General features: G+C 34.1%; 1 protein-coding gene across 52 annotated transcripts in view; it reads right to left on the bottom strand.

Moving 5' to 3' along the window:
• svila (supervillin a) overlaps positions 1 to 23,555 on the bottom strand; it is a 121,972-nt gene that overhangs the window by 44,760 nt on the left and 53,657 nt on the right. For 26 of the 52 annotated variants that reach the window (XR_015503257.1, XR_015503258.1, XR_015503253.1 and 23 more), the window contains exons 4-10: positions 21,753 to 21,813; positions 21,001 to 21,149; positions 16,982 to 17,657; positions 11,087 to 11,121; positions 8,418 to 8,482; positions 7,480 to 7,616; positions 2,065 to 2,350 (exon numbers count right to left, since the gene is read on the bottom strand). Coding sequence is in view for 44 of the 52 variants with exons in the window: in XM_087274575.1 (XP_087130701.1) it covers positions 2,065 to 2,350; positions 7,480 to 7,616; positions 8,418 to 8,482; positions 11,087 to 11,121; positions 16,982 to 17,657; positions 21,001 to 21,149; positions 21,753 to 21,813 (1,409 nt within the window). In the remaining 8 variants the exon portion in view is untranslated. 52 annotated transcript variants of the gene reach the window in all.

Raw genomic sequence — 23,555 nt, 5'->3', positions numbered from 1 at the left:
ATCAGTGACAAGTTGCTTTTACTTAATAGTTTCAAGTTATGCATTTTTTTTTAAAGTTGATGTAACTTAATTTTTAGAGCTATGCAAAGTTCATTTACTCAATTACTCAAGTGAGTAAGCCGTTGCTTAATAAAAGTAAAGTCAACTAATTTAATTTCACAGTGTAAGTGCACAACTGCTCCATATGCAACACTTTTTTAGGTTAATTTGTTTGTATAATATCCGTATTGACCTTATTCTAAAATAAGCGCACCTGTTTTTGAGATTGTTTAAGAAGTTCAGATTCAGTCGCCTATGGGAGAAATGACTAGGAATTCTAAACGGCAGAAAACGGTCAAACTTGCTTAAACAAATGTTAATGCATGACTATATAGATCAAGTAGAATAATGTAATAGGAAAATATCAGTTTGCAACATCAAGCACCGTAACGAGCTGTTTTTAATGTCTAAAAATGAATGTCAGTGAATGAGACTGGAAGTCTCAAGCCAAAAAGATTCAAATGGCTGCACCCGCTCGTACGCTGAAAATAAGATGAGTAGTATTGACCTAAACTGTTAAAATGTTGCAATTTCTGACTGATTTTCACAAGTTTCAAAGCCTACTTCAAATTTATACAAGTCGCATGCTAATTCCATCTGTTTTCTCACTGAAGTGCACCAGTTTATACTTTAAGACACATTTCCATTATTAAAATGTATGCAAGCTTCTGTTTCCAGCTGATCCATTTATACATTTGCACACAGTCCACTCCAGTACAAATACAGGAATGATATTGTGTTTTACATGTATTACAGCACAATATTATTCCAGTTTTAATTGCACAGTTATCAGCACAATAAACAAAACACTGTTCCACTGCAAAAGCACAACGAAACAGCAAAGCTTGTACTCAAGCTACAGCAATCAAGTACTACTGTATATTTGCATAAGGCAGCACTTAAATCCAAGCCTTAACATATTTCATTGTGGCTGTATGCCTTTCATCGAAACAAGATGCCAAAAAATGCCTTTATCCTACAGGCACATATATATGCTGAAGCATTAGGACAACTGTTTCTAAAACGGGGAATGATGGTTTTACTGCAGGCAGAGAGTAAAACCTCAGGATCTATAAAACATCCTCACATGTTCCAGATCACTGAGACACATTGAGAACTCAGATTCCTCATCGAACATCTCAGAACCAGAACCATCCTGCATCAGAGACAAACCCCTTTAAAAGCTCAGTCGTGTGTGTGTGTGTGTTTTAGTGCAGAAAAAATTAAATATCCCAATATCAGATTTTTCCAAATAAATTAATAAAAAATATTTTATTTATTTTTACCAGTTAAACATTTTTGGAGAATGAAGTTATTAATAATGATATCATTATTATAATTATTATTATTACTATAACATTGGAATATAAAGGCAAGGTTAATAAATATCAGACTCTCTTATGAGTTTGGGTGCTAATCAAATTTGAGGTGCTAATCAAATTTCAAAATTAAAAAAATAAAATTAAACATATTTTTAATCTACTGAAATTTTGTGACTAATGTTGGTAAAACAGTAGTTTTAAATCTAAAATCTAATAAGTAAATAAATACATTTGTAATATGGTAAATTTTCAAGTTTATATTACATCCTAAATACTAACATTCTTTTTAATTGTCCCACAGAAAATACTTTTTTTGGTAAAAATTATACAATTTTTGAAGGATTTACATTTAAAAAATACTTTAAAACCTCTATAGATAAAAATTTAAAATAGGAGATTGCAAAAGTATGTTTTATATTTAGGATGTATTAACAATAACAGATGCATTTAATAACTTTTTATATTTTATTTAACAAAAAAATGCATTCGTTAGGCTACTTTACAATTTTATTGTTCATTTTAATCAGTTCTCTTTAGTATTTTCAGCAATTAACCAAACAAAAGTATGCACACACTCAAACCCCACACACTCATGTGCTTGACTGATAATAATTCAAGACTTGAAAAAAAATATTAAACAAATACAATTATCACTAGTGCATGAATAAATATGGTTCAAAAAAGTTAGAGATATGATGTGTACCTGTTCGACTTCTCCTAGTGTGATTGGTTGAGTCTGATAGCGTGCGTTACTCCTCCGTGCACGCGTGTCTCCTCTGGCCCTAGAGCCGTGGCTGGACGGCTGGGCAAGACGGTTAAAAAGTGCCATCTTTTCTGCTAGAGTGAGTGTGGAAAGGTCTGGCTCCTCGTGTCCGCCTTCCCCCGGAGAAGCGTGGCGAGCTCGATCTGTCTCCGTTGCCTCCTGAGCCAGACGAACCTCTCTGGCCTGCTCTCTCACCATGGAGCTTTGCTGAGACGAAGCCTGCAAGCTGTAGGACACACACACAAAATCACTTGTAGGACTGGGTGACTCCATGTACTAGATATAAATCAAAACAATAGTAAAGAAATTACAGTTTTATCATGTTAGATTGAAAACACATGCAAGTGTCAAATATACAAGCAAACAAAATTCATATTACATTATGAACAGTGTAAAGCCATATTCTGGGATGTGCAGTTTATTTCAGTCCATTTATCCACACAAATGAATAAATGTTTGTGTTATGATTTTTATAAATAATGTTCAAAGGTTAGCCAAAACTGTTAGCCTGTGAATATATATATATATATATATATATATATATATATATATATATATATATATATATATATATATATATATATATATATATATATATGTATGCCTTCACAAATAAGACTTTCTTCAGAAGAAAAAAATATTATCAGACATACTGTGAAAATTTCCTTGCTCTGTTAAGCAAATATGTAAAAAAGAAAAAAACTATTCAAAGGGGGGCTAAGAATTCTGACTTCAACTATATGTGTGTGTGTGTGTGTGTGTGTGTGTGTGTATATATATATATATATATATATATATATATATATATATATATATATATATATATATATATATATATATATATATATATATATATATATATATATATATATATATAAATTTTCACAGTATGTCTGATAATATTTTTTTCTTCTGAAGAAAGTCTTATTTGTTTCATTTCAGCTAGAATAAAAGCAGTTTTTTTATTTAAGGACAAAATTACTAGCCCCTTTAAGCTATTTTTTTTCATTAGTCTAAAAAAAAAAAAAACATTGTTATAAAATAACTTGCCTAATTACCCTAACCTGCCGGGTTAACCTAATTAACCTAGTAAAGCCTTTAAATGTCCCTTTAAGCTGTATTGAAGTGTCTTGAAAAAATATCTAGTCAAATATTATTTACTGTCAGTTATTAAAACTATTATGTTTAGAAATGTGTTGAACAAATCTTCTCTCTGGTTAACAGAAATCGGGGAAAAAAATAAACAGGGGGGGGCTAATAATTCTGACTTCTGAATAATTCTGTATATACAATAGTTGCAATGATGAATTTCTAATAATTTTACCTTTAACTGTATGCCTTCATTTTAAGCTTATAGCAGCATGTACAGACAAACTTTTTATGCAATTTATATATAAACAATTTTATTAAATGAGGGAAAAAATGCAAATCAATAATGTAAAAGAGATTCATATGGAGTCAATCTAGGACCACATATACTTGGAAAATAAAAGAAAGTTTTGCATACAAACTGTTGAGTAAAAAATCAAATGCAAATGCCAAAGCCAAAATTAATTTTTAATTAAAATTTTTTTTTTTAAATAAATAAAATAAAAAATCAAGCAGTGCATAAAAATCTATATATTTGCATCATTGTTTATAGCTTTGCGTTTAAAAATTCAACCGTGAGTTTTTACATGCTGTTTGCACTTAACATTTCTGTGTTTCACTTTGTGGCCATGATTTGACAAGGGGGCGGAGTCAAAACGTGGGCATTTATGGGCAGCCTTTTAAAATATATATATATTTTTTTTATTGGAAATGCAAAATCCAAATACAACAAAATGGCATTCAACTTTACAATTTATGTATCACACATAGAAGGCTCAACACCAAATGATATTTAAAAAATACAAAAAGTGAAAATTACAAAAATCATTCAAACTAAAATTAAATTTAGAACAAAAACAGAAAAGAGAAAGAAATCAACAAAGCTATCATTTGCTTAAATGGAGGCAAGTCCGGGTCTGCCGTAAATGCCCAAGTTCCCTTTGACTACGCCCCCTTGTCAAATCAGAGCCACAAAGTGAAAGGCACAGAAACGTGAAGTGCAAAAAGAAAACAGCATTGCAAACTCACTGCTGACTAAAGAGCAAATCAAAATAAGCATTGCAATTGACTGGATGGGTTTTGTAAAGGCAATGTTATAAAAATGTTTTGCAAATATATGTAGTTTTTTTTTTTATTGCAAATATTTTAGCTTTTTTTGCAAAGCTAGATTTTTTTGTAGTTTTTTTTTTTGTTTTGTTGCAAATTTCACTTTTATTTCTCAAAACTTATTTTCCTTTGCAGTTTATTTTATTTTTGATAGCAAAAAAAATAATAAAAATAAATAAATAAATTTCAGATTTTTGAAGATTTGAGTTTGTTTATTTTTTGCTTGCAAAACTTTCTTTCATTTTGCAGGTATATATGACCCTAGATTGACTCTATAAACCCAGACCCAGTTTTGGTAAACCGTTTCTATTTCGTGACTTTATAAAACATTACTGACATTTTGCAAAGTACTATAAGTTAAAATATACTACTTGTTAAACTGCTCAACATATGCTGTAGCTCAGGATCAGTTCGTTTGTACTTAAGCACCACAAGAGGGTGCTGCTTGTTAATTTTTTTTACCTTGCAAAATAATCCTCAATCTTTAAAAGGATAATTTCCTTAACTTCTTCAAAATTTCTTCTTTAGTTAGTTTTTTTAGCTAAAGAAGCAAAACATTTGGAACCACTTTTGGGTGAGTAATGACTAGTAAATTCTCATTTTAGGTGACCGGCCCCTTTAATATAAACACTACTAATCAAAGGGTTGAGAAAACTCAATCAAGCAGGTGAAATAGTGAGCGCACATTTTTCTTGAATTAAGATATATTTACATGTGAACACGCAATACATGCTCAGTGACAGACATTAGTATTGATAAGAGTGATCATGCCTGTATTTCACACATATGTGCTCATGTGAGTGTTTATGTTTGTCCTGGGTACCTGTGTTTGGTCACAGAGGTGCTGACTAGAGTGGGACTAGGAACGCGCGTTATAGAGGTTTGTAAAGTCACGGACTGTGACAAATGGCCAGGGGCACTTTAAACCACACAGAGGAGGAGGCAAAGAAACAGAGACAAAGGGAAAAAACTGAAGAAAACAGATCAAAACTACATACAGTACACCATATGAAGGAAAAGGAAGAGAAAGACAATTAAGAGGAACACAGCATTAAAGGATTAGTTCACGCAAAACTAAAAGTAAATAATAACTCACCCCCGTGTTGTTACAAACTCTTGAGACCACAAATTCAGATGATTAAGATACAAAGCTCCCTCATCCTTCATAGACAGCAATAATTCCAAATCATTCAATATCCAGAAAGATACCAAAAAATAATTCCTTAAACAGACCAAATGCTTTTAGTAGATCAATCAGAATATTATCATTATTATTACTTTTTGTGTGTGTGTGTGTGTGTGTGTGTGTGAAAAAATTGATTTTGTAGCTTCCTAATATTCCAGCTGACACAAGGACCGTTTTTACAATGTTGTTTGTACTTTGAGTCAGGGCCAGCGCTGTCTATTCAGAATGAGAGAGCTCTCAGATTTCATCTAAAATATCTCAATTTTCAATGTTCTGAAGATGAAGGAATGTCCCGGTGGTTTGATAAGACAATAGAGTGAGTAATTACTGACAGAATTTTCATTTTTGGGTGAACTATCCCTTTAACAAGAGCACACCTATTCCAACGTTCCTAACATTTGCTTTTTATAAAATGCTTATACTGTATAACCATTCCTAAATTTGAGGTCAGTTTAATTATATGAAGTAATACCAAGAGAACATTAAAGTGATTTAAAGTTATAGTAAATATAAATATTTTTTTATATATATTTTATTTTTAAAAATTCTATTTTAAATTAATGCTGCTCTTTTTAACACACAAATATAATTTAGAAAAAACAATGAGCACATTAAGCAGTATACCTGTTTGCCTTACTAATATAAGAAATGTTTCTTGCCATCAGTTAAGTAAAACTGTAATAAAACTGATTGTTTTTATTAAAATAATAATAATAATAATAATAATAATAATAATAATAATAATAATAAATTTTGTCAAATAAATTAAAATACAATAAACATCTTACCAACCCCAAATTTCTGAATGGTTGTTTTAATATTTTAGAAATCTTTTAGAAATCTTTTAAATGTTTATGTAATTCAAGGCAAGTTTATTTACATAGCACACTTCGTACATTATAGTAGGGCTGCACAATACATCATTTCAGCATCGATATCGCAATGTGATCGTTGTCAATAGTCACATCACGAGTATACGTAATGTTGAGTCTGGATTGCAGTTTATCATTTTGCAAGTGTTTTTGAGGCCTGTGACTGTGTGAGAGTTTTAAAAAGATTCAGGTATAAGAAATTGCACCGTTTGTAACTTTGAAAAATGAATAGCGATTAATATTATTGAATTGTTTGGTCAGACTTTATGATAAGGTTTCATTATTAGTTAGTATTAACTAAGGTGAAATAATTATGAACAGTGCTTATACAGCATTTATTAATCATAGTTTAACATTTACTAATGTATTAGCAACATCCAAATTCTTGCTTGTTAACATTAATTCACCATGAGTTAACATGAAAAAACAATGAACAACAGTGTTTTCAATAACTAACGCTAATTAAATGAACAAATAGTGTCATAAATGTATTGTTTATTTATATATGCATTAACTAACATTAACTAATACAACATTATTGTAAACTTTTACAAATTGTTTATAAAACGAAGACTCTGCCATTTTACATTTAATTATTCATTTACTGCATACCTTGGAAAACAACAAGACACCGTTTATTTAATTTGTATCTTTTTCTCTATTAGATTTATCTACGCTTCTAGATTGTTTATTATATTGTATGCACTCCCCTACAGAATCATCCAAATCACCCTAAAAAATGATCTAGTGTAATTCTATTCATATCTAATACAGTATGTATTGCAGAATAAAAAAATATTGCAAGATTTTTCCAATTTTTCCAAGCCCTAATTCAAAGTGCTTTGCATAAACAGGAATAAAAGAAACAAGTATAACAAAATGAAACAACAAGGTATGAAAATGATTAAAATGGATTAAAAAGTATTAAAAATAGGTTTTAATGGAATGAGAAAGCAAAGAAAAGACATAATAGTTCATATTAGTTCAACATGTCGACTGTAAATGTTGAATAGGTCAAACTGTAACCATGTTTTTGCAAAAAAAATAAAAAAGGCCTCTCTTGAACTATTGAACGGGGTCGCATGGGTCACACAAACTTACGTAGCAGCAATAACTACTTCCTCTGTGGTGACTGGCTGAGTGCGGGATCGATCTTGACCTCTCCTCAATCTCCGCTCAACAGCAGGATTACGACTCCATGTCTTTAAAACGGAACCATCTGAAGTCTTTTCAAGCTCCTAAGAAACAGTAAAACATCATATGTAAAAATCTCTACACTGTGACATACTATAATAATAATAATAAAACTGTTAAGATAGAAATTCTAGAAATGTTTTCCCTTTTCAATCACACTCACTAAATTGTTTTTTGGTCACATTTTTCACATTTTCAGATGTCACTTTTGAGGAATTTAGAAATATGCATGATATGATAATTGCAGAGTTACGGACTGAGGTGTGTCCTCTTTGCGCACCTCTTGGAATGCAAAATTGTATAAACACGTAGCACCACAGACAGGATTCATTTGAAAACCAAAACATCTAAGCGTAGGCAAAGCTGGTAGTCATCAACAGCATGTTCTGAACGAACCCAAAGGCTATTTTTTAAACAACAGACACCAAAAGAAAATGTAAAATAGCACTGAATCCATCCTTCATGGATAAGCCTATCCCAGAACGCACTAGGACAAGCTCAAAGATATATTTCATTTTCATTCAGATGGCAGGATGACAAAATTGCATATTTTATACAGCACAAAAATCATCAGAAGACTGGTCGCATCTCATTTAAACTGCAGCATTTCACCAAACATTGATGTCTTTTGAATTTGTTAGCATAAACTATAAGCTGTAGTTGCTTTGTATATATGGTTTGTGTAAAGGGGTAATATTTATTTCAAATAGACAAGTTTATACTAATGGAGGATGTTTCAATAAAGGCCACCTTAAAAGGATGATGGCCAGGATGCTCCCTATGAAGAAAGGAAAAAACAAGGGAAGCAGCTCACTTTGGATCAGACACATTGAAGCAGCACATACCCTGAAGAGGGAACGCTTGGCAGCTACGCTCAGCTTTGCTCTCTCATCTAGTTTCTCTTCATCCACTGGAAAAACACAAAAAGAATAGAAGAAAAAGAATGAGTCAGAAGGCTTTTCATATATTTTTTGAAACTCCATGACTTTCAGAGGACAGCACAATGCTAAACACATAGCAGAAAGATTATGCAAGCAGATTTTTGCTTCTATGCTATGATTCAGGTTTAACTTATAAAAGCCACAATAGTGCAAAATCCATTGTTGCATATTGCACAGTGTGTGTTTTACACATGTAGCATGAATGATGGTGCATAAAGTCTTATAATTTGAGCTAAACCATTTGCTCACAAAACAATTAAGGATTTACGCAAAAATATCAAGGATATAGTTTAAACTTTGCAGAATATGAATAAAAAGTCACTTTTTATTAAAAGATAAAGGCAGCACATTAAGATACAGAAATACACTAATGTTTAAATATTTGATGAAAATGACAATAAAGACATTAATAATGCTGCAAAATACTTTAACAAATGATATTCCTTCAAAGAATCCTTACATTTACCATGGTTTTCCAAAAAGAAATGAAACAGCAGAACCATTTAAACACTAATAAATAGGGCCGGACAGAATCTGGTGAGGTTTTTTTTTTTTTTTTTTTTTTGCTGTTTTTAGAATTTTTGTAAAAAAATCTGTAGATTTATGCGGAATGATTTTGGGAGTAACATAACTAAAAACTTAATACATGAAATAAAAAAATAACATCACATTTTTAACTTTTCTTTAATGTTAACATTGCAAACCAAATTAGCTCCACTTATTTAGTAAACAAAGCAAGTCTCTCATAGAATAAAGAGCATTTGGATTCCGGAAAGTATTCATAGCGCTTCACTTTTTTTTTACATTTTTTATGTTACAGCCTTATTCCAAAATGGATTTAATTAATTTTTTTTTCTTAAAATTCTACACACAATACCCCATAATGACCATGTGAGAAAAATTTTTTTTTTGAAATGCAAATTTTTTAAAAATAAAAAACTTTTAAAAAATCACAAGTATTCACAGCCTTTGCTCAATCCGTTGTTGATGCACCTTTGGCAGCAATTACAGCCTCAGGTCTTTTTGAATATGATGCCACAAGCTTGGCAAACCTGTCTTTGGGAATTTTTACCAATTCTTCTTTGCAGTACCTCTCAAGCTCTATGGATGGGAAATGACAGTGTACACCCATTTTTAGATCTCTCCAGAGATGTTCAATAGGATTTAGGTCTGGGCTGTAGCTGGGCCACCCAAGGACATTCACAGAATTGATGTAAAGCCGCTTCATTAAAATTTTGGCTGTGTGCTTTGGGTCATTGTCCTGCTGTAAGATGAAGCATTGTCCCAGTCTGAGGTCAAGAGCACTCTGAAGCAGGTTTTCATTTAGGATGTCTCCGTACATTGCTGCATTCATCTTTCCCTCTATCCTGACTAGTCTTCCAGTTCCTACTGCTGAAAAACATCCCCACAGCATGATGGGGATGCTGAAAGATCTCAAGAATGATCAGTGGAAACAGAATGTACCTGAGCTTAATTTAGAGCTTCACAGCAAAGGCTGTGAATACTTATGTACATGAGAAATTTCAGGTTTTTTATTTTTAATAAATTTGCAACCATTAAAAAAAGAAACACTTTCACATTGTCATTATGGGGTATTGTATGTAGAATTCTGAGGAAATAAATAAATTTAATCATTTTTTTAATAAGGCTGTGACAAAAAAATGTGGAAAAAGTGAAGCGTTATGAACACTTTCCGGATGCACTGTATGTTTACTACAAGACAGAAAATAATACTTTACAAACTGTATTCTAAATAAATCATGTGAACGTTTTCATATCAGTCAATAATATTACTAAAATTAATTTAAAAACTGAATTAATATAAATTTAAGTAAATAAATAGATTCAATGATGGGCTCAAAATCTGTGATAATCTGCAAATTTCTGCATGCACAGATTCCATGTGGGCCTACTTATAACTAAAGTTTCTTATGCTGTAGAAAAGTTTGCTAAAAAGTCACCAAAAAATGTTATTTATTTAAAAACAAAATATTACAACTGCAAATGTTGTATTAAACTTTAATAGCATTAATGTTTCTCAAATAAATCAAATAAAGGCAACATTACCAATCTATTTTAAACTGTATTTTATGTTTGTTTCAGTAAAAACGAAAACACTGCATAGTGAGCTGACAATGCTTACACATGCAGCAAAGATAGAAACGCAAAGCAATACTAGTTTTACCAGAGATCCAGAGGCTCCAAAAAAGTAGGTCTGTTGCTCTCTGGAGTATTCATGGGTACTCAGCCAAACTGCACAGTCAACTGCTTCAGTTTACACTCACAGAGCCATGTTTTTAAAGAGCTTTTGTAAGTTAAACCTCTTTCCGGTTTAGACTTAAATTAACAATACCATATAATATGCAAAATCATGCCTGTTTATGCTACTGTAACTTCTGTAATGTTACAGTGTCATCCTGCCCCTTTACATGCTTATAATGTTCAGCTATTAAGTCACACTAGCAAGCTTTATTTGCGGTCTATTTTAAAATGTTATAATAGAAAGTTATGCTACATTAAACTTGGAAGTGATAAGACATCTTGTAGCGCGTGCATAAAAAATTGAGACTTACCCTCAGGGCTTGATGGTTCAGAGCTTAGATGAGACCTAAAAAGACCACAAAAAAGGTCTAAAGTTTAGAGTTTAAAAAACAGATCATTTTCCTTAATAAAAAATATTCAATATTTGGTCAACCAGCCGATTTGAAAATAAAAAAAAGATAAATAAATTAGCAATAGTGTCAGCAGACAAATGCAGCAGAATGAGGAAAATAAAGCAACTATGGTGAGAAGGCGGAGAAAACACAATCAGCACTGCTTAATCCACAGCGTTAGACAGAATTATAGATTTCACCACATGCCACAAAAACAGAGGACGAAAAAACAAAACAAAAGAACCTTTCATGAAAATCACTGACCAAACTTTTGGATTAGAATCCACTGCACATGAAAACATTACACAGTGTGTAAAATGGCAAGACAGCATTACATAAGGAGCAAAATATTAACTAATCAGTGCACTGCAGTGCAGTTAGAACTACAGTAGTGCTAGTTTTTCTTCCAGTCAAAGTGCTCTAGGTTATCATCAAGTCAAAACATTATTCATCATTAAGTTAAAACATTATTTATTAGGCTAAATCAAGTGTGTTTTTTAATTTGCACTCCAGTAACGTGCATGAATCTCATGTACACTCGTGAGGCCTACCGGTCCGACTGCTCACGCTCGGTTGATGTGATTGGCTGTGTTCTAAACCTCTCAGATGTCTTTCTACTTTCAGTGGGACATATATATCGCAAAGGGCGACGAGATGACCGATCTCTGACTCGCATGCTTCTCCAGGGTACATCTGTAACTGCAGGCAGCTCTTCTGCCCTATTATGCCACAAAGTACGACTGAGCGAGGAAGAATGGCAAGTAGGCATGAAAGAAAAAGCAAACTTCTAATGCAGGGGAAACTTTTCATATACTGTAGCATCTTTATAGTAGGTTAAATAAAAGACAGACAACAAGAATGGTTAAGGATTATTCCCTTTTAGCATAAACATACACAATCATCTCTAGAAAGACAAGGTTGACAAAGTAGGATAAGACGTAAAACAGACAGAAGTGGTTAATTATTATGGACAAAGTGTGCACTAGACAAGCTGAGCAGCACAATAGCTGAAGGAAAAGAGCAGTGCAATCTACTGGTCAACTCTGAGTAAGTGACTCTTGTTAGATTACAGTTTTCTCTTTCGCTTCATTCTCCAAACAGCTATTAGATGAGTATTTGATTAACTGCATGTTAATCGTCATGTTAGACAGGTTAGTAGTCTATGGATGATGATAATGTACCACCACCTACAGTTCGGCTTTCCGGGGACTTGCAACACTTTGCAGGTATGTGTGGCGGAGATGGGCTACTGAAACCCTGGCATCATGGGACAGGTGATCAACATTTGGCACTTTTTCTTGTTGGACAGCCTCTCTGATTGGCTCCTGGATGGGGAGAACAGTTTTTTGTGTATTTCCAGTATCCATGGGTTTAGATGAATTTGTCATTGGTCTTGCACTGGAGGTCTGGATTGGGGCGCAGCAGCTAGCATCAGGCCTTCTATGAGCTTCTCGAGCTCTTGCCTGCAAAGACTCTGCAGCCTGAAGTCGAGACACGTGCTCTGTATAAACTTCCCGTCTTGCCCGACTTCCATGCCACCCTCTGGGGTCATTTGCAGCACCCTCGCTGCTCCTGTGCCCAGCAATAGCTGAGCTTACCTCCCTGTTGTCACCACTTCCAGAGCATGAATCGTCTGTGTTCCGTTCCTTCCTTCGAATCTCAGAAGGTAAAACTGCCTTTCTGCTCCGCAGAAGACCTTCAGTCCTCGCAACATGTTTTCCCTCCATTTCTTCAACCACCTCCTGAATCTCTTGCTTATTCCTGGAAGTGGATTCGCTGCCCATGGAGAAGTAACTCTGGCAACCCATATCATGGCGTTCCTTTTTTTCAGAACGGGTCAGTTGCTGCTGTTTGACAGGACCATCTAGGAGGCTCTGTGAGTGAGGGTAATAACGAAGATATGACTGGTTGTAAGCAGGTTCCTCTGTTGTTTGACCCCTGTGAAATGGCTCATCGCGGGCCAGTCGCTCTCTAACTCTGATTCTTCAGAAGGAGAGAAAAAGGTTGGTTACTTAGAATTAAATGGAGTTCAATAGTCACCGGCTCTGAAAACAAATAATTAAACAACTAAACAAATAAAGAAAAATAACAGAACTTTTATTTTATGGGCCTGGATGTAAAATTGGCAGCAAAAAATTCCGATCCAATCCAAAACAACCCTTAAGCCACAGAACTAGTTGAAGCATCTCAGTATGGTTTGTGCTTTGAGTGGTTAAAAAAGCAATGTTGACAGTGTTTGGAATAAAAAACACAGACACAATAACTGTGCCCTAAAGTTGATGTTTTCAGTGGTTGAAATAATGAGAACCACATGCAAATGGTTGTGCTCACTGTAACAAAATCATGAAGCAAAACACAGGAACGCTGATATTTGAAACAACTTTATAAAGTCTCAAAATAGGAGTTACAGTCAAAACATTAAGCAAATATCCTTTTATTGGATCAGTGGTTTTTTTGACCACCAATTGATGCCTAAAATATAATTGCTCCATTCCTAAAATAAAAAGGGCAGATATATCATAATTAGCCATTTATGTTGTGTGAGGGGAAAAAAAAAAAAGTGTAAAAACAAAGTAAACTTGTTAAATAATTATGTTAATCTTAAGTTTAAGAATATTTTATGTACATAGTAACAAAGCTAAATTAACTAATTAAACAAAAACATGGAAAATATATAATCTGTATTAAATGAAATATTTTCTACATGTTTTTTTTTTTTTAACTCTGGTTTTTTTGTACATACGCAGCCTTTCCAGATGGAGTTTAGCAACATTTTCACAAACAAACTGCCTAAAAATACAACTGATGCTGCTTTGTGTTTTCTAAATCAGTTTCTCCCCATGTATCTTCCTATAAATGTGTAGCTATGGGTATCCTAACACCCAGCTAATTTCACACTACACAGCGTTTCATTGCATGCTGTGTGTGAGAGGTTTGCTGATAAACTAGCTTAGTTTGTGATGACTGGATCTTTAGGTTTAGGTCAGCAAAATCAATGCTCTCTGCAGGAAGAGGCAAAAGACCATCTCATCCAAATCCTTTTGCAGTTAGTGCACTACCAGTGAAGTAAATCACATTAAATCACATAGAAAACATCCCATAATGCCTCTAAGAGAAGTTTGTTTAACGCAGGGTTACAGAACTCTGTTTTTGTTTAACTCTTCCTTTTGCACACATTCCCCCACAGTAAAGCTTGATTCTTCAAAAACAACCATTCAGTCATGCCCTATTTATGTCTAACATGACGGATGTTTGCTTTCCTATCATGTTCAGTTCAATCCCACACTTATCTGACAACTAAAAGCCATTTTTCTTGACCCAAGCTCGTTTTATTCCATCTATTCACTCACTCTTGGATTTCACATATGGTAATGTGCACTCTGTGGTGCTCCATTGGACCCCTGTTTAGGTGAAACCAAGATATACACTCTAGTTGTTGAGTCGTGATCTATTTGTAACCTCATTTAAGTGAAGGACATTTTCAAGTCAAAACTAGAAAGTGCAAGTGATAAAATGTGGCCAAATATTTTGTTTGTTCAAAAAATGTAGGTAGATGGGTGGATGGATGGAGTCAGACATGGGCACAGTGGCTACAAATATACAGACAGATATAAAGACAAATGAACAGATAGAAAAACAGACACTGTAGACAAACAAATCAAAAGAGGCAGCCAATGTAAATAGATAAAATGGACAGAGAGACATACACTGTGGATAGATGTATACATACAGTAGATTGATGGATGGATGGATGTATACATACTGTAGATAGATGGATGCATAATGTAAGCACACCTAATTAAACTATTAAACTAGTAATGTCTGCAGAGCAGTTAAAAAGGTAGAATGAGAGGAAATGGGGGGGAAAAAAAAGAGAAACTGATGCAAAATGGGAATACAATTTGCTTGTGAAATGACTCCCGGCAAACTTGGCTCTCGTGTTTTGCATGACTAATCAGGTTATCACACTCTCCATTTGGCATATTGAGGTAATGCAGGCCGAATGATCTGAGTTTACATTCTTGTTGAGTTTGGTGACTCAGAGCTGAACAATTTTCTCTTCCACCGCAGTACCCCAAACTCAAAAGGTCACACTTGATTAAATCACAGGTACTAAAATACTATATATAATAGCTGTGGTATAGGAACAAACCACACAAACACAGAACTGAAATTGAAGAGAGGACGGTGACTAAAATGAGATTAGGAAGTGTTAAGGGTAAACTGAAATGAGAGGGTCTGAATGTTTAATGAGCAAATTCAATCCGACAGCACTCATTAACAGTGTGGATGTGATGGGTGATTGAAATTTGTACAAGTATGGGCACTGTTACTATAGATGATGGGCCCAACTCAAAACCGCACCTTGAGTCCTGTACCTTTCCAAAGAAGCCTACATCTAGACCTTGGCTTCCCAACATTTTATCGTATCAATCTTCTGACACTCAATATAATTATGTCCTTATTGAAATTACTATACATCTGAGATCTACTACCCATCATCAAATAAAAAAAACACATAAATAAAAATAAATACTATTACAATTCATAAACAAAAACATCAAAACAGGAGTTTAACATTGCATGATTGACTAGCAGGTTCTAGTTCCAGTCACTGTGCAGGAGTTTATTAATTTTCTGTTAAATCAAGTGATTACAAAGATCACTTACAAACTACACAAACTAGTTGCTTTATGTATCCATTTCACCAGAATAAATACGGTTGCCAAAATAAGGATGTGTTCCCACTTGGCTTGTTTGGCTTGATTAAAACAAACTTTGACATCAGTTCTTTATTAATTTTCTTTATTTCTTATTTTTTTCAGTTCAGACAAAACAAACTAAAGTACTAAAACTACAAGTAGAAACACACCTTAAACTACAAGTGAAACTTGCATTCTTGCTAAGTTTCACTGGGTGTCTAATAAACCCCTAGAAATCATAATTTTTATCTCACATACCAGCAAGGACATTTACAGGACAGGACAAAAGATGGTTTGAGATAAGGCCATGAGGTTAGGCGGGACCACTGTTAAAGTGAAGGGTGTCAATCACACCCAGTAATCCCAAACGTATGGTACCTGGAAGGCCAGTTGATTGGAGAGACGGTGTCTCCTTCTGAATCGGTCTGAAGGGACCATTGGTTGGATGACTGACTACAGGAGATATATTAGTTGAAAAACACCCAGAGAGTGAACCACTCAAACATTTGGAAGTAGAAAAAGAGGATAAAAGGTCTTCAGGAAAAACGCTTTCTGTAAAAAAGTATGGCCTCAGATAACTTACAGTATGAAAACTGAGCTCAGCCTACAGGGAATTGGGTTTTAAAGGCGAAGTCCTCATTTATTCACTTTAAGTAACCAATCAAACTTCATGCTGACATTATGAATGTGCTCTGGGTATTTCCTGAATATCACTCTTTATCATAATCATTTGTAATTTGTTTTGGCTTGATGTTGGGAATTTTAATTCTGCTGGAATCTTTTGTTGCTTAATTTGGCACGCACTTTAAATCCAACGCGTCACAGAGCACTGACCCCTGCTATAAAGAATCCATTGCCAAAGAACATTAAAGGTTAAAGCTAATGGATGATATGTTATGCTGAACAGAGCCCACCCATCTTTAGGGAGCTGTAGAAACACTCCAAACACTACGCAAGCCAAATATTGAAGGCTTTCTTTAGGGGGAAATACCTGTGAAAGACAGATTCAGGGGAATACCGGCCAACATTCTTTCCAAGAAAGGAAAGAAAAAAAGAAGAAAACGAAGACACTGACACATTAAGAAACATCTATCATGAAGAGAAGACTCACCCGTGTCTTTGGAGGATGCTGTGAGCCTGCTGCTCAATAAACAGATCACCAGGAGACGCTCCCTGTTTGGGAGAGAGCATCAAGCCCCTTCGGCCTGAATTGGGTGAGCTGGGAACTCCCATCATCCCTGGCTCCCTTCCTGGTACCCTTGCAGATCCAGACACATCCATATACGCAGATGGGTCAGGTGCAACCCCTCCACCTCCATGTAATCGGTCACGCTCCTGTGCCCTCCTCTGGTTCTCCAGATTCATCATTCTTTCACGTTCTGAGATGGAGTCTGTGCGCTCGCGGCTGTACTCTGGACTGGAGTGATAGTCTGAGCTGCTCTTATCCACATGATGGCTGCTGGTGTAAGCATTTTGCTCGACTCCATCTCTCCCTTCTGATTTTGACCTGTGGTGTCTGTCTGAACCATCAAGCTCTCTGGAGGGTCTGGAGAAGCGAGTTGTATAGTCTGTTTCCATCTCCTGATCTAGAGAGATGCCATAGCGCTCTGCTAACTGACGGCGGCGTTCAGCCTTGTAGCGTGCAATCCTTTCTGCTTTAGAGTCCAGCTCTGCCACATGAGAGGAGCCAGTGCTGAAGACAGACTCCGGGTGGACTGCGTAACTTCTGGATGGAACATCTGTGCTTTGTGAACTTGGTTCACTTTTGCCATAGTGCTGAAGAGAAACTTAAAAGAGAGAAAGATGTTTATAATGGCATGTTTAAACACAATGAATGTTTATATATTTTGCCACTTTGTGGATTAATACTGAATGTGTGTCACTGTTTTGATATATGGTTAAGAATAAAGCAATATGCTGGTGTTAAACTGCATTGCTTCAATGTCTCGTGCTGAACGCAGTCGACCAATCACAACAGACTGGGTCATTGGACCAATCAGCATAGATTTGCCCCACGCTAAGGAGCGGTTTGGTAACAAATGAATCGCTGAACGAATCACATGAGAGTCGTTGGGAAAATTAGGTAAAAATAAATGCATATTATAAGACAGTATTTTTTGACCTTGCATGTATATCAGATTGATGTTGAAGACCCCTAAAAGTAAAATATGACCCTTTTTAACGCATTATAGGGCCTCTTTAATAAAGATAAAGCCTATTACATAATAATAACAACATAATTCAATAAGATATGATACAATAAGATACGATACAATAAACAAAAATAAAATATTTTTACATCAAAAACCTTAGATATGATTTTTCAGTCCATATACATGGTAATTATAATTCTTCATGAGGATACATTTTTAAAAACATTTAAAGTGCTCTCAGTACAGAAATCTTGTCTAAAAGTCTTTTTAAATTTCACATTCTAATAAAATATGTTTTATAGTGTGGGAAGCTTGACAGTGGTTGCATGTTGCTGGTGCATCATTCTATAATAATAACAAGTGAGTTAACCTAGAGAGTGACCAAGTTGGCATCTACAGTAGTCAACATTTAAAGAGAATCAGAAAATGTATATTTTTTTACCGCACACATTATGATAAATCTATTAAAATGGCTTAGAATGGCTTAACTTGAAGTGCTGTAAAAAATAAAAAAATTAGTTTATGATATGTTGCCATATGGCAACAACGTCCAACAGTGGTTCTAACATAGAAATTTCTAATTTAAAACTTTATTTATAATTAATAATTTTGTTGTTTGATATTATTTAATTGGTGTTGCAGTATTATAAGCTTTAACACATAACTTATAAATTACACCTTATATATATTTTTCAACAACTCATTCCAACAGCTTTCATTTACTCCATTCTTTTTTGCTGAATATTATTAAAAACGAACCTAATATTGTATTACCATGTATACAACATACAGTAAATATAAATATTTTCTCCAGTAAATATTATAACAAATAACAAGTCTAATACATATAGGTGCATCAGGATAATGTAGCTACTAGCTAACAATGTTTATGTATATTTTACTATACTAAGCCTGTCGTATATGAGCTAACTTATCTGAACTGTCTCTGTCAAATGTCCAGTCTGCATCATTCTCATGGTCACTAAAACACATCCTCGCTTTTATCTGCAGGAACAGCCAGTTCTTTTCTTTACTTCTTTCACTTACCATAGAACATGGTGGTGCTCGCTAATACACTGTTCCCTGTATTTATATCTATTCAAAAGTAGTATTGCCATTAAAACTAGATTTTATCTATAATGCAAATGCCATTAACACATGACTAAACAAACACTATATTACTAGCTTTCATGTTGTTATTGTTACAACTTTAAAGATCACAGCTGACCTTGCTAGCTAGCTAACCCATTGCAATATAGCACGTTCCACCATTGTACAGTGTTGCCATTTGGCAACACATAAAATTATTTGTAAATCGATCAAATGTATAATTTATTTATTTATTTTTTTTTTTTTGTGAATGAGTCATCATAACTTACTGGAGGTGAGGTTTCAGATTTTTTTTATGGATCTGATATAATTTGATCCTTTGTTTTTTATTGACGTTTACTGTTACGTTTCACGTATGTTTTGTAGTATTTTTTGTTGTTTTCTGCTTTGCGCTCTTCTCTCTCTCTCTCTCTCTCTCTCGTTGTGGTCCTATCCTGTTTCAGGTGTGCTACCATTGGTCGGGTGAGCTGTCATTCACCTTCGTCACTAAATCGGCGCGCCAATAAGGATCGTGTCCGCGCAGTATAAAACCGGTGCGCTTGCGCTGTTCTGGAGAATCGCTTGGCCTGCCAATCTCCTCACTTGTGTCGGCCGGACTGTTTGTTTGTTTGTTTGTTTGTTCCGCTTGATTTGTTTGCGAGTGCTGTTTTCTAGTTTTCTCCCTGTTTATCCTGATTTATCAGTTAAACTTGTGCTGCTCTTGTTAATGTATAGTGAGATTTTGAACGATTTTTATGAGAATTGGATTACCTGAGAACTTGTTTTGCTAATGGCTAACAGTGTGTACTTTACGAGAATTCTAGCATTTCGAGCAGCTTACTAAAATTTTGTATTGGTTAGTTTTTGGAGTTGTTGCCACATGTGTAATTATGTTTGGGAGTTAAGAAGTTTAGTTAAGCTACGTGCTGAAGATTACGGTTTTGTTTCTACATTTTTCTTTGTTCAGTTAGTTTAGTGGGTTGGGGTTTAGTTAGTTCGTTTTGTTATATTTATTTCTTTGTTTTGGCAACACTCCTATTTTTCTTTATTTAATAAAATTATTTAAAATTACATTTATCTTCCATCTTGTATTCATTGTTTGACATTATCCATTAATAAATACTTACTTTTTGTTTAATTATCAAGCGTATGCGTCTTCTCCTCATTCACCCAGCATCAATAGACTCACTGATTGTTACGTATCATCCCTTTAATTATTTAACATCATAAACACGTAACATAATTTATTTATTTATTTATTCATTTTTTTGTGTATGAGTCATCATAACTTACTGGAGGTGAGGTTTCAGACTTTTTTTATGGATCTGATATAATTTGATCCTTTGTTTTTATTGACGTTTACATTTGCATTCAGCAACTACTCACAATAAACGCCAGTCTGTCAGAACTCGCACCACAGAAAAACACAGCATGTCATGTGACTTAACCAAAGCACATCATTGGCTAGTCTAAGATCTTCTCTTTCCAAAAAAAATTAATGTGTGTCTTTAAAAAACAGTGGCAGGGAAATTAACACAAGTATCATGTTGCGATATGGTTACACCGTGCAGTAGAGGGTTAAATCATCCATGCTTGTTAGTTTTTTTTTTTTATTTAATTTTTTTGATCCACTTTGTGATCCACAAATGTTAACTATTATAGTATAAACAGTTTGGTCATGCCTGATATCAAAAACAAAATTTGAAGAGTGTTTCCATGTGTTTGGATTGATCTCTTGTGAATAATCTCATAAACTGTATACTACAATACTTTAAGTAACCTAGCACCAGCTAATTAAACCAAACTTTTTATCATGATGTAATCAATGATGAAATCTATTACAATGTATATAGGATATACATGTATATAATTAAAAAACATTTCCCACCTGTACAGGGGTCACAGGTGTCTGCTGCACGGGTATATCTTGGAGTGTCCTCCTCCAGCAGTCGATTAGAAACTAGACCACCACAACCTGGAAGACTTTGGAGAACATCATTATCGATTCCTTCCAGGCGCCGTGCAATTCGCTCCTTCCTATAAACAGAAGCGGTCAAAGAAATACAAGTCAGGATCATTCTTTAGCTAGGGAAAAAATGTATAGCATAAAGAAACATTTCATATTATCACACTCTAGAACCATTTCACACCATCAATGCTGAAAACAGATGTGCTGTTGAATAATTTAGTGGAAATTGAGTTTCTTTTCTTGCAACGAAGAGAAAAAAATTATTTGAATTATTTTTTAAATTAAAAAAATAAAAAACATTTTTCTAAAATTTATATTTAAAAAAAATGTAAACATCTATGTGTCAATTTTGATCAATTTTAACATGACCAAGCTGAATAAAAGTAATACTTTATTCCAAAAATAAATGTACTGACAAAATGTACACTACACTTGAACATGTACAGTGAGTTCATTATACGCCATTTAATTATTTTGCTATTTTTGGGTATGCATGCTTCTTTAAAGATTAAAAAAGCATGCAGCTTGAAACGTGTAGTGAGAGTGAACTTAAAATATTTTCTGGCAATAACAGCATGCAGACAAATTTGTGATTCTGTTATTCTTGCCGAACACCTGCGTTAACTGAACTTTGGCTGTGCAGGCTTTAGGAGAATGATTTAACTTCTCACCTGTTCATGTCCCAACTCTGACTTGTGCTTATACTTTCAAAACGTTTCCTTAATTCTGAGACTAGAGAAAAACAAAGGCAGAGTTAGAATGAGTGGGTAAAAATCACAATCTAAAATACACACTTTAAAGATTGGTTGTAATCTAATCCCTACATAATTCAGATGTTCTACTGTTTAATACCAATTCATGGTCCACGATGCATCTCATTATGTATTACAATAACCTTTAAAAGCATGTTCAGTAGCATCATAAAACTTCCAATATTAAGAGTTATTTGGCAAAAAATATAACTTTCCTACGGTGAGGGCTTTCCAAAAAAAGCATCAACTCAATCCCTACTATTTGCTTTTCAAATAAAATAGATCTCCTTTATGATCCTAACATATTACCACACTATTGCCACATATGACATTAATCCAATAATAGCAGAGGTCACAGAAGTTCAATGCGTTTTCTGAAACAAAAGCTGCTTCTACACAAGTCTTCTGACATTATCTACAAGCATGGCTGACTGCATTTCCACAAAAGTTAGCCAATCATTGGTTTATGCTCAGAGACAGTTTTTCAGCAAAAACCTTGGAAATACAATACTCAACTGTGTCCGGTCACCAGGACACCAGTGAAGTGATTAAGAGGAGACTCGTCTTGGGCTAATGTGTACACACGGCACACTTGTTTTTAACAATGTTTCCTCACCATGGTCTCTAGGATTCAGAGCAAAGATCTGGGTGGTGCATTGAAAAGAGTCCATTCCCACAGGGAAGAGTTACTCTTTCTGCTACAAGTAGTGAAGTAAGGCTAAAATGTGTCTAACTGACACAAAAAAAAAACTGCTTAGCTATATACTTCAATACACTAAATAATAAAGCATGTGTTTTCAGGATTTGTCATGTTTTAGATGGAATTCCCAGTTAGAATGGAAGAAAAACATACAATGGTGTGAATCTGACATTGGACAGAGCTCATTCAAACAAACCCAGATTACGCAATTAAGTGCTTCATGCCAATGAAGTGAATGAAAAACAGAAATAAAAAAAAAAATAAATAAAAAAATGTAGACTTAAGCCAAGACTAACCACTTTAATGAGTTTTTTTTCTTCTAGCAAAGAAAACACCAACTGCTATCCACATATTGACAAACAAAACACACACAAAAAAACAAGAAGGAACAATGTGGACTTGATTACATCCATCAGGAACTAAGTGGATGGTGGTAAGTGGGTGTTATGTACCTGAATGTGGCCAAAACAAAAGCAAATTTGGTTAAACAAAATTAAATAAAAACTATATAAAAAGACTAATAGCATGTGTTGCCTAAAAGTGACACCAGTAGACGAAAAAGGCATTTTAGAAGAATGTGGTAATTAGTTTGTGCTAAAAGACAAAATCCAAGACTCAATGTTTCCATGCATAGATGAAAATTTATTTTATGTGAAAAACAGGAATATCGCATAAAAGATGTGCGAATAAAGCAGCGTTTCCAGCGTTATATCAAAGAGAAAAAAAAGTCACTTCCTGATTAACTGGAACCAAATATCAAAAGTAAAAACGCAACTTGCTGCGGTAGAAAAAATTGCATGAATCTTTTCTTCATTTAATAAATTACTTGCACCTTAGAAGACAAAATTTTGACATGCAATGAATGCATGGTGAGGTTTGAAAGCATGAGACATGGAGCACAGACTCTCATGACAGTTCTGGAGGTGAAATGGTAAATGTTTTTTTTAATGCACATACTGGAATTTATTTGGTAAAAATGTTTTCATCGTATTTTATGTAGATCTTTTCTTATCGAAAAAAAA

The sequence above is a fragment of the Danio rerio genome, chromosome 12 (genome assembly GCF_052040795.2).
Source record: "Danio rerio strain M-AB ecotype USA chromosome 12, GRCz13ab, whole genome shotgun sequence".
Taxonomy (NCBI): domain Eukaryota; kingdom Metazoa; phylum Chordata; class Actinopteri; order Cypriniformes; family Danionidae; genus Danio; species Danio rerio.
Note: the sequence above shows the minus strand (reverse complement) of the source record. Positions and strands in the feature narration are given on the sequence as shown.